Source organism: Apteryx mantelli, chromosome 1 (genome assembly GCF_036417845.1).
Source record: "Apteryx mantelli isolate bAptMan1 chromosome 1, bAptMan1.hap1, whole genome shotgun sequence".
In the NCBI taxonomy this organism is placed as follows: Eukaryota; Metazoa; Chordata; class Aves; order Apterygiformes; family Apterygidae; genus Apteryx; species Apteryx mantelli.
Genome location: NC_089978.1, coordinates 212,064,847 through 212,077,828, shown reverse-complemented (window position 1 = coordinate 212,077,828; position 12,982 = coordinate 212,064,847). Strand labels below are relative to the sequence as shown.

The 12,982-nt window shown below is 34.9% G+C and overlaps 1 protein-coding gene across 1 annotated transcript in view; it reads left to right on the top strand.

The window, feature by feature from the left end:
• PCLO (piccolo presynaptic cytomatrix protein) overlaps positions 1–12,982 on the top strand; it is a 371,210-nt gene that overhangs the window by 322,190 nt on the left and 36,038 nt on the right. The window contains exons 23-24 of the mRNA XM_067289979.1: positions 1,364–1,505; positions 5,133–5,200. Of these exons, the coding sequence (XP_067146080.1) occupies positions 1,364–1,505; positions 5,133–5,200 (210 nt within the window). The remainder of the gene's footprint in view (positions 1–1,363; positions 1,506–5,132; positions 5,201–12,982) is intronic.

Below are 12,982 nucleotides of genomic sequence, written 5' to 3'. Positions count from 1 at the left end.
GAAGAATCACTTTGCAGAATAGGAGTTCTATCTTAACTAACAGGTCAGCCCAAGGATTGATGATATACAGATTGCTTTGTTCCCTTCTTCCAGTGTCAATTATTAATCTGGTTTTGCATTACATTTGAGGAGTCACACTCAGCCTCCTGGTCCCACATTAGGCAGTCTGCAGCAGCCTTCACCAAAAATAATATTCTTTCAGTCACACATAAATAATATAAATACCAACTTTAGGCAAGATACTTTTGGGGCTCTGGCTCTTATTTGAAGTTATTTCCATTTAGATATATGATTCATTTTTTGTTTAATAAAGAATCTCTTAACTGCCTTCTTTAGAGTTCGAAGGTTCACCAAAATAACAGAAAACTTCACTAAGTCTTCACAGAATATCTTTGCAAACAAATATTTTTGATCTTCAGTATATATGTTCAGTCAATTGAAACAGGTGAAACATAACAATAGCAGACGTAGCAGATGACATTTACAAAAAAAAAAAACCCACAAATTCTCTATTAATGTTTCTCAGACAACTGTGTTATTCAATATGAGAAGAGCTGCTCTATTGGTCTTGTATTAATTATGTGTAATGCCACTGCATCCTTTCTGTGTATATTTCTCAACTTGCTAAAGGCTGAATATTGGAAAATTTGTTCATGTAGCACAACAAAATCCAAACACTAAATAAAGCATCTGAAGTAAAAATAACATATGCTGGTGTACATTTTCTACACCAAATATTCTTAAGCATTTATACATGAATAAAATTCATGCATTAAAATTCTAGGCATACAGTAAGATAAACCCAGATGGGTGGGAGCGGTTGAGAAATATAATGTAGCAGCAGCGTTATGTCTGAAGAAGGGTGGATGTCTTCATAAAATTTCTGTGACTATAGATGGCATACATGTAACATTTCCTTTCAGCTTCCTCTCCTTCTCAAAGGTCAAACACAGTGCATGTTTCATGAAGAATATTAGGAAAGGCCACTGGGATTCTCTCTCTCTTTTTTTTTTTTTTTAATATACACAGGATTACCCTACGAAATGTTTCAGATGAATAGCTGATTTTCTGTAGCTTTAATCAGAAAAGCAACATTAATCAATCTAACCCCCTTCCCAGCACTTGATTTGAACTATTAATATGATTAGAGAAAAATATGGTGATACACTGTTTTGTTTAGAACACCTTGTTCTGTGTGAAAATAAACATCTTACAAAAGATGATACCACAATACCGGAGCATAAAGTAAGAAGTGAAAACATTTGCAGTTTGTAATTTTGATGAATTACATTTTTTTCTTAAGATGGATGGCATTCATGTCTTACAAGCTTTTTTGGTAACCCACTGTTCCTGCCCTGTACAGCAAGGTCTACTAATCACCGACCTGCAGAAAGCTCTGTCTCCACTGGCTCGTCAGCCAGTAGTTTTGGCAGTGGATACAGCATGGACAGTGAAGGCAGCAGCAGTACCACAGGAGAGAATAATCTATTTCCCATCCCGAGAATGTAAGGCTTTTCCTTTAATATACTGTATCCTCTGTGCACTGACAATGCTTTGCATAGCGCTTTCACCTGCCAGCCATTCTCTCATGTAGTTTCCTCTGCAGACTTGAGTTATGTGGTAGCACAGCATCAAACTGGGGAGAAATTCTCAGAACTTGTACTTGCATTGTGCTTTTTGACCACTGAAATGTTAATAACCAACAAAACCCATTCTTCAGCCTCATGAATTTATTGCTGTCACACAGCAGAGAAGCTGCTTGCAACTTTGGTGCGAGTGTGTAGAGGTGGGCTTTGGTCATATTTTAAAAGTAAAATTTTCCCAGGCTTGAAAACATTCAGCTTGAATTTTCAGACTGATCTCCTTATAGAAATAAATGTTAATAGCACAACTTAAATTCAGAGATTGGATCAGACCCAACTTTCTCCAAGTTTCGAATAGCTTGAGTAGAATTTCTCAGAAAGACTTTTTTTGCAGTTTTAGTTAAAGATTTGGTTTTGGAGTCCCTGCAGGAATTACCAAATTATTATCAGTGCAATGATTCTATTAAATGATTTAACTTTCAACCATTTTCCTGGGTTAGCTACTCCACAGAGAAAAGTGTTACCAGGATTTTTTCCCCTTCATTTTGTCAGCATGCGCCTTTTGCAGTTCCCTTCATAGGAAAAAGTAATTCTGCTCAATCAATTCACTGTTTCTAGCCTGAAATTTTTATAGATTAACTATTCTCAAAACATATAGCTCCATGAAAAATATTGATCGGTGTTCCTTGCTCACTCAGTACCTGCAATAGTTGTTCCATGTTTTCCTCCAAGGCACTTTTTTTTGCTTTTCCTCTGCAGTCCTGAATTATTAGTCGCAAGGGCTTAATATAGTCTTCTAACAAAGCTTGACTGATTCAAAACAGAAAACATTCAATTTCTTCCCTAGAACTGTGACATTCCTAAGTATTCATCGTTTTCTGAAATACAGTCCAACGGCATTTGACTGCAACTTATTAGGGGCTAAAAAGAAAGACAGCTACCAATCTAATTTTTCCATTTTCTCTTTGATATGTAGAAGGACTAAGCGAGCTCAGGCTGCAGTGTGCTAGTTGATTAATCTTTACTGAACTTTTCACTCATCTTGTTCTAGATTAAAATGAGTTGTACTTCACAGTGGTAGAGAGAGGATTTTTAACAGGACTTGACAATCTCAAAAGAAAATTATTCTGCAGTCATCCCTAATGACAAAAAGCACAGATGCAGAAAGGTTTTGGGTACACAAACCTAAGACGCAGCTCTCAGTAAAACTTCATTTCACTTACTCTAAATTTGAGTCCAAATAATACCACCTGCGGTGCACTGTCTAGCAACATGGCAGTGTCTACAATTACTTTGTATTTGCTTGACAGATTCACTATTAAGCCCCAAATCAACAGCACTTCCACTGAAAAGCAGAAAAACCTCTCCATGGCTTTCAGCTTTCCTCTTATAGTAATTGGTTCCCAGGAGTTTTACTTAATTAAATAAAATAGATCCAGCCCTTTTATTTCCTGTTTTATGAGCTAAGCTACCTTTTCTATTATTACATTCTTAAAGTAAATTGGTGACTTACAGATATTGGACAGGCCCTCCAAAAGGCACTCAGGACATTTACATATATAACAAATGGCTTTTTTTTTTTTTTTTTTTTTTTTTCTTATCCTGAAGGACTATATATGGCAGTGTAATGAAAATGAATGACAAAATTACTGTTCATCATCAGAGACCTTAGGGATCATCTCAGGGGATGGGTTTTGAATGAGTTGGCCCTTTTCATTTCAAGCTGAGGATAAAAGAAATATTTATATATCTGAATTTATACATGACAAATTTTAATCCGTATTTATGTTCACACTAGCTTGATAATAACTGCAGGGACTCTGACCTCGTACACTAATTCAGTATACCGATGGGACCACAGATCACAATTGGGATGTGAAATGTTAAATGAGCTAAATAATTTTAAGTATCTTGGCATATAAAACCTTTTTGGGCGATAAGCTCTTTGTTCAGATTAGATAAAGTTTTTTTGACTTACATGTAGACAAAGTATTAGAGAGTCCAAATTTTAAACTCTTTGGTTCAAATGCTTTTGATCATATGAACATCTAGCAAGAAATAAAATAAAAGAATTCAATAGCGACACCATGGGAATTGTTTGATGAGGTAACTAATTAAAATAGTTACTGATATCAAATATTGTTACAACTATCACAGGAAATTAATCATTATACACAGTTGAATAATACATTTTATAAAGTCTTTCTATTTGGGAAATTGTTTGTAAAAATCTCTTATACAATTGCCAGAGTTTGTAATACCCCCTTAAAATTACTTATATTATCATCTAGGATAAGGACCAGATCCTCTATGCCTTTGTACTGTGTAACCATGTGTTCCAGTACAATGTCTGTGTACTGCTGTTAACTTAAAATTCAATTACCTCCTTTATACTGGTGAAAAGTAACTGAATAACAAGTAAGGAATCAAACCCTAGGGACTCATAATTCTTGTATCATGTTTGTAATACTTTACAAAATGTATTAAATCAGAAAAGAAGAAAAGAATATTTTTCTGTCAGTTAAGATTGAATTTAAGAACTGACATTTTATACTCATTATTTTTTAGTCTATTGAGAACTCAGACAGATTTTTATTGCTGCCATGAAACATCAGTCTGGCTCATTGGTTGATGTGGAAAAGCACTGATCCTTCAATCCCAAAGAAATCATACACACCTGAAGATAACAGCCTTATATCCTCTACCAGAGCATTTCAGAGAGTCTTAAAGTAGAAAGGCAAATAGAAGCACAAACTTCTCATAGCAGGAAACATGCTTTTGAGGATGGTTATAATCATGCCTTAGAGCTTGCAACAAGTATATTTAAAGTTGTTTTTTATTTTACCTAACTTTCACCACCTAAAAATAGACATTAGATAGTCACTCAGGTTCTCTCTATATGCAGGAGAAAGACAGGTGCCTCCAGAGCATGATTTATTCCACTCCTCTTATCTTAAGATTAATGCAAGTCTCAGAACTGAATCATTCCTTATGCAAAACTTAAACTGCAATATTAAAGCAATTACTAAAAGAAGTTAATAACCACAAACACACCTTACCTCAAAAGTGATGGTGTATTGTAGACCAATAGCCACTCAGTTACTCCGTATTATATATTCCACCATTCCCCAGACCATAACAGGTCAAAGTGAGGAGAGGCTATGCAGCCTGATCACAGAAGCCTGGGCTGATGGGAGGCAGGTGGCAGCCAGCAACTGGTGGCCCCTGCTCTGGTCTTTAAGAATGCAGAGGCTTAGCAAAGTGTGATTGCAGTTGCCTCCAAAAGAGAAAAAGTATTATTTTTAAGTGATCTGTCTAAATAGCAATAGGAAAAAAACAAGTCATTTTTACTGTTTTCTTATTTGTATTTATATATGTATATATATACACACACACAAACATGCACATGTTTTTTAGAAATATCTGGGATATTAGGATATGAGTCTATCTTTTTGTACTGAACCAAGCTTCATTGGCTTGGATATATTATTTTCTTAGATCTTATCTCCATATGGCCTTATTCACAACTACCACCATATTTTTTAACAGTGGGAAGATGAGCCAGAATGGACAAGAACCAGTAAAGCAGTCGGGAGTGGGATTAACCGATGCAGAAGGTAAAAAGAAATACAAACAACACTACGGTGATATACCATTTTGTTTATAGAATTGGTATAACTATTTCTGCTACTTGTTATGCTATGAAAGATTAGCCTATGCTCTCTTTGTATAATAGATTAAGGTCCTGACTTTCATTTATTCTAAGGGCCTGTTACACATAGCACTGTTGTAATGAGTCTTCAGTTTAAATGAGAATCATGTCTTATCTGTTTATTTAAAGTAATTAAACAGTCAGATTGCAATGAATAATATCTGTCTTTCAATGTTCATTGCTTTTGGTAGTATTGGAATAAAAAGCTATGAAGTACGGATCTGACTCACCCATTAAATCAGTAGCTCTCCCCTGGCTCTCAGGCCATATTTTTACAGCATTTCAGAATATTTGCTTCATAAAACAAATACTAATTTTGGTGTCTATATGAAACAGTCAGTTTAAATAAAAATGTTAGTTGAACATCAGGTTTGACCACTGCACTTGCACTGTAGTGAAACTTTATACGATTAGGAAATCCTGAGTGAATTATTTTGTCATGAATGTGGTGCTGCCAAAGAAGGAGCCATCGTATTTTTGGAGCTGGAAAGAGCCTGGCAGGATGGCTGTCAAAGTTTCATGAGTAATGTGATCATCTCTTTCATATGTAATAATGGACAACTGCATGAAAAATAAGAGACGGATATGTTAGGAAAATTCCATTTCCCTTAGTATATAAAGTATTTTCTTCTAAGTATGTTTTATTTTGACCTCAAATATAAAACTTAATTACCATAAACTTCTTTTTATTATTTAAGTAATACTTTAATCATTTTAATGCATTTCAGTATGGTTTGGGGGTTTTAATTAATTCAAAAATTGAAATTCATATGTACAATTACAGTTAATTCCATTTGAAGTCCAGCATTAAAAGAATCAACCTTTATCAGGTTTCTGCAATCTGTATACATGGGGAAATAATTGCTGTTACTATATTTGAGGTAGAAGTGGTATAATGTTTTGTAGATTTGAAGAAATGAAATTAGAATTTGAAGGTAGAACAGTAAAACAGTCTTTTCCAAATCAAGACTCCTGAAGTGCGTACATGCATTATGATGTACTGAATCTTTTCAGTATGCAGTACTTCCCATGCAAAAATCCAAATTAATCTTCTTATCAAATTTCAATTTGTTCAATAACATTTATAAGTATTTGGAAAAAAAAACTATTTTTTGAAAGAGAAATGGTAAGATGAAAATGGGAAATCGGGAATTTTCCATTTTTTTATTTTGTCATGATGTGTTTTATACGGAAACATAATTGTAAACAAATAGGTTTTCATCATTTTGTTCATCATAAACTGCCCCTTAATTAATGTTTTGAATCATAAACTTCAGCATATACAAATACAAAATGTTTCAATTTCATGTTTGTATCAGTCAAAAAAAAACCAAACAACACAACTTTTGTCACATTCTGAAAGATGGTTACTAGACTACATTTCCAGAAGAAGGTGTGTTTCTCCTCATCTTCAAAATCCACAATAACTCCAGAACTGCAGTTCAATAATTTTCACTTAAGATGCAATTCATCTCCCTAACTAGAGAACTCTGAGTTAGAATTCCAAATCTGAGGGGCTAGACTGTCGAGAAGAAAGGTACTTCCAGAAACTGAGACATATAACCTTTTTCAGGATGAAACGAATAGTCCTTTGAAAGCATTGTTTCTCCCCATTAAGAGAAGCCAGGGTGACCAGCTAAGTTTTTAGTGTCTGACTTTTAGTTGACTAAGCTTAGAAAGATCAATCTCAAATGATAAAATAAACTTTGAAGAGCTGGAAAACCTTTTAAGAACCTTTTACTTTCAGCATATAGATATAATGACCTTTGGGGAATATAGATCAGTATTTAGATGAATTGAAGATTGACCAAAATAATTACTTCCTGTAATTGTGGTATTCTTTTCCTAGATGAAGAAAAGTGAATGAAAATCTTTGTTACACAGTCTTAAAAAAATCAAATGATACTGTAGTACCCTCAGCATATTTAGCTATTTTATGCACCAGATGAGCTCTGCAATCAACTGGAAGCAAATATTCATTCTCATTTTTCATTAATTTGTAGAGAGTGCAGTGGCTCCCATAGTTAACATTTGTATTCTTATCTGCAAATAAGGATTCAGTGTTATAGTTCAAACCTTTTAATTCTAGTACTATTTTTACAGTCAAATGTTCTTAATGGATGATTTTTGTGAAAAGTAGCCTGAGGATTATTCTCTTGAAAACTGTGCAGAATACATTTCAGTTGCTTAAACACGGGGATCTACCTGAAACGTCCTAGTTGTCCAAGCCATTCACACAGGCCTGGCAAATATGGCAGGGGATACAGAGGGTCACGATCTTTAAGACCAGTAGGTGTAGGCAAGGCAACGTAGGAACTCTCAAATGGCATTGAAAACCTATTTTTAGGCAATTGAAACAAGACCATAGTAACAGGGTTGGGATTCAGGTCACAGAGTAAGACACCAAAATTTAGGCTTATACATCAGTGGGATCATCAGAGAAAATTATGCCCCTTTCAACCAGTTCTGTAATTGTTTACGTACTTGAGAAATGTGCTGATGTATTGCTGGGAATAAATAGTTTTTGTGCTATTGAGATGTACCGGTTAAGTTACAACTAAATCTTGGAAAACAGTACTATTTACTTTGCTGGCACAACCAAATGGTCAATATAAATAACTATGGGTATTGCTATGATAAACTTTGTTTCTCTGAACAAATCAGCTTGTCATTTTCTGTATTTTCATACTACTTAATAATATAAAATAATTCAGTTTTGTTCTTGGACACCGTGCTAGAGTTATTTTTATTGTATGCATTGTTGCATGCTATCTTACACTTAACTGTCTGCCCTGAGCAGATGAAAATCTTCATCTTCATAGACTTCAGTAAATATGATGCTTATTGTAATCTTCATTGATTTATGCAAACCAGTTTCTCTATTCATCTCAGAAAGTGCAATATCATTTGTTTAAAGTTCTATTTTGATGTGTTAATGGAATATTAAAGACATTACAGACAAAATAACATTCATGTTCCATGTAAGGATGTAAACTAACAATTAAAAATACATGATTAATACTTTGATTCGGTCGTAGATCATGATTAGTTTATCTGCCCTATGTAAGTGCTGAGTCAATAGATCCCAGATGGAATTTTCCACCTGCCCAGTATTTATCCAATGAAAAATATATGGGAATTTTTTTTCGTATATTTCAAAAGTGTGAATTTACAAGGCAGTCTTAGCTGTAATTATTTTAGGTAGACAAGAGCCCTTTAAATATACATTCCTTTTTAATTTAAATAGTTTGCTGTAAGGAAATTTTGGATCTCCTCATTTTAGAGATGCTATGTAAATGAAAAATATCATTACCCTAGGATTATGGCCATTTGGGTCCGTCCCAAATAAAGGTTCTTTTAGCAAAGATGGACATGTCAGTAAGCATCATCCAGCTTCACTCATTCAGTATCTTTTGGAGTGAATGAGTATTCACAATGCTCCTGTCACTGCCTATGTTTTGTTTCATTCTTGTCAGGATTTTCAGTCAGCAAATTGCATGTTTATATGGGAACCGAGTGGCTCCCAACCCTTGTCTTCTGAGACAGTGTTTTTTTTCTCTCTCCTTTTTTTTTTTAATTCCCATTGAGTCCTTGTTCTGAATACCAAGAACTTCTCTAAGCAGTTCTACCATGTCTCATAGACTCTGCGTCCTGACATTTCCAGCAGCTTTTGCTGGTCAGTAGTATAAAATGAAATCCTATAAGGATGACATTTTCTCTATGTGTAGGTGACTGAAGCTGAACAGAAATTTCCAGAATGTAAGTCTGTAATTTCCAGAATGCAAAGGTTCTGTAGAGATATTTCCAGGCCTGAGCAGAAGGAATAGATTTATATTACACTTTAAAATCCAACGATGCACAGAGTACTTACTGAGCTTTTGCAGTAAGAGGTACTAGTGACATGCATTTGGTGTTTACATACCTGTTAATGAACTCTTCCAGAATTTTTCTTTTGCATAGTGTGTATTTACCTGAGTTACAGATGAAACAAATAAAAAAAAAACCAACAACAACAAAAACCCTGCAAGGACAACAATAAAATAGAATAACATCATGTTTTATCAGACAAATTTTACAAAGATTTTACCACAATTTTTAGTTCATTTATTCAGTGTAGTCTGAGCTAAAAAACATCCATTTCTTTTTTTATATTTTTGAGCTTGGTTCATTTTTACTAAAAGCCTAGCTTTCATCACCCTGGATTATACCCTGAGATACATGGAATTAACAGTTTCACCACTTAGTATTGTATTTCATTAATTGACTCTGTCTTATCTTTATTTATGAGAAAAATGAATGAAATACCTCACAAACTTTAAAATCGGGGCAAATATTCTAATAACATTTTGGAGGAAAGATGCATGGCCTCTGAAAATAAATGACTGGCAATCTTCTGGCTTGTAAATTTGCTTTTATAGCTTTCTAAACAGTCCTGCTGGAATTCTCTTCCACATTGTCTGTCTGGAATAGACCTTGGAGCAAATTATCTAGCAAACTGTATCATGCTTTCTCTTGAAGGGGCCTATTTGGGTCTGCACAGAGGGAGCCCAGGAATAATATGTAAATTAGATCTCTTGAGCAAAATAGAGTGAAACATACTGACAGCACAGACACAACTAAGCATTGCTACATTCTTCAAAGTAATTAAAACTCAGAAAAATTGATAGACTGATTTTCCTTCTACTTGCAGCTTAGTTAGGCTAGAGTAACTCTATTTAAGCCAAAAGACTCACACTGATATGACTGAAAAAAGAGTAAGGGCTTTAGATGTTGCTTAAATAAACTTGCTGCATTTCCCCACCTTAAAAAATCAGAACTTTGATTTTTTAATTCCAGTGGTTAAAAAATCAGAACTATAATACTAATCCTCATGAGGATGTTCAGAGAGAAACGGTCTGAATTTTGGACCTCCAACTAGAAAGGTACAAATAGGAGGAAAAGAAAAGACAGCTAAAGGAAATTATTAAAGGCTTATCATGCTTCAGTTACTGAGATTTGCAAATGCCTGCCTATTCATAGATCTGTACCTTGATGTTTAAGTCACCTAGACTGAAAATATGTATTTTACTGCCCAGGAAAAACTTTTCTTACAGTTATTTGTGTCATTTTACAGAAAAAGAGGACTATGAGGATCAGTTTAAAATATGATCCTTAATATCCATGGAATAGGTTATAATTAGAATTGAAGTCTTGCTAGATTAAGTTTAAGATGGATTTGATTGTCCTTGCACAGCTAATGGTGTCTTTGAATGAATACAGTGAGACTGGGAACAATGTAGGGTGGAGATCAGGTAAAGCTAAAATTTATATAACTTTGGGATCACCTAAGACTTTCCTTCTTTTATAATCATTTCTAATTTATATCTTTGTATATATTAGGAGGTCACTTCTGTGAAACATATTCTTGGCTTAGGTCATCTTAACATTAAAAACTAAACATTGCTGTTTACATCTTTTATAATACCTGTAACAAAAATTCCAGGAGGAAATATTTAGCCATTTGTCCCTTACAAGCATATTTCTGTTTACCTGTTCTTAAATATAAAAATATTAGAAAGGAAGCAAACATTAGGACACATATAGATGTTTCTCCCACAAATGTGCATACTAAAAAGAAACCAGATGATGAAGCACTTGCCAGCCAATTGTTTTAAGTGTTTGGAATCAATTGTTTGATATTTAATGGAGATGCAGTGTAATCTGGGAAAGAAAATGCATGTGCAAACGAAAAAGTAGTTAAGGAGACTCTATGGAAGAAGTTCTGGGTTTGGGGAAGAGGGGCTTGTGTGAATCTGTGAATCTTAAAGTACAGAGGAAGAGGGTATTCTGGTGGTTTGATGGCAGACTCGGTGGAATTCCCTTTTTCGTGGTCTCAAGATGCACATCTCAGAGGTTCCCCAGAGGGTCTCAGAGCGGGGAGAGGACAAGGTGCCTCTCTGTCACCTCAGCAGCACTTGGCTTCCAGGGTGCTGCAGGATAAAAATCAGCCTCACTGGAAATTAGATGAACCCCAGGTATTATCCCTACAGCAGTCAGCTGTAGGCAGAAGGTGGTTTCTGGAGAGCCTCCGGAGCCTTAGGCACCAAGTTCGGTGACCACGTCCTCACCTTCCGTTGGGACTGGCATACAGACACTTCAGGTCAGCACTACCAAGCACATCAGGCACCCAGCTTGTATGCTATAATTTGCCCCTGCAGTTGTCTAAGGCTCTTCATGGACTATATGAAAAGTCTAAAACCTCTAGGTGTTATAACCGTATCTTTCTTCTGCATGAGGGAAATTCTCTTTTAATCTCTAGCAAGAAGGAGAGAGCTTAGACAGAGTTCATATTTGTTACCATTAATCAAAGATGTGACAGTGATAACTGTGAGAGGTTCAGCATAGGATCTGAGAATACTCCTTTCCTGTGTGCCTGGTATTCTGGGAACATTTGCCCATTCAGGCAAAGAAATTTAGCAGCTTTGCAAGCGGTAACATTTTTATTGTTTGACAATGTTTTTTCTGTACCTTTGATTATTCAACAACTTTAGGCGTGTATGCCCCCTTGCTTCACTCAGCATTTTGTCTTGAAGCAACATCAGAATTTCATATCTATACTAATAAGCATCAACTGTCTGAGAACCATTATTTCCCGGGAAAATTGAAAGTATCATTATACATCATGCAACCTCTCACTTTATGTAAAGATATGAATGAATTGTGTGAATACACATGGCCCAACATTGACAGTGAAAGTAGCCTCCAGTTAATCTATAAATCATGCACTAACACTGCATTTATTTCTGTTAAATTTAGTTAAACTGATCTTTACCTTCTAGAGAGAAAACTCCTATCTCCTACAACATAATCCTTGATTCAAAACACACAAACCACGTGTTGATCAGCAATAAATGACCAAGAGAGAATGAGTTTCATGCATAATAACAAAGAATTTAAGTAGTTCCATGTTTCTACATCAGTGCTCTATTCATTTCTTTTCAGGGCCATTTTACACTAATATCTCAAAATTACAAAGAGCACCATGTATTGTGCTCTTTCACAGATATCAAATACTATCTTTGCTGTTTGCTGCCTTTCAGGTATCTCAAACATCTCAGGTGTGTTGAACCTGAAAAAACAGTCTGGACTTTCAAGTATATTTCTTAAATCAATAGAATCTTATAGTCACTAAGTATGTGACTGTTGACTGTAATGGATATTGATCCAGGCATTTAAAGAGAAACTTAGCACACTTGAAGTGTTACCAACACTGACTCATGCACTAAATCTTTTCTTTTTTTTTTTTTTTTTTTTTTTTGAGTTCATGTCCAGCGGCACAGAGCAGAGAAAAATTGCTGAATGCTCTCAAAATCTTTCTTAAGGAGCAATATAAGCCAGGAGATTTCTTTTTTAAAACATTTTTAGCAATAGCAAGCTTTATGTTTATAGGTTTATTGTACCATTCTGATTATATGCAGATGAGGTCACTGTTTGTGAAATAGATATAATAAAGGTGAGAGAACACAATCCTTACTCTGGAAGAGATCTGCATGAAACAATAAGGCATTGCCAGAGTGCTACACTATGTCTATAAATAAAAAGGCTGTAGTTCAACTTGGTATTGTTCAAATTGTCTTTAATATTGGGTCCTAGCTAAGGCCTACCATCTAGTACTCTTGGAAGCAAAAGATTAATCACTACCAAAAAA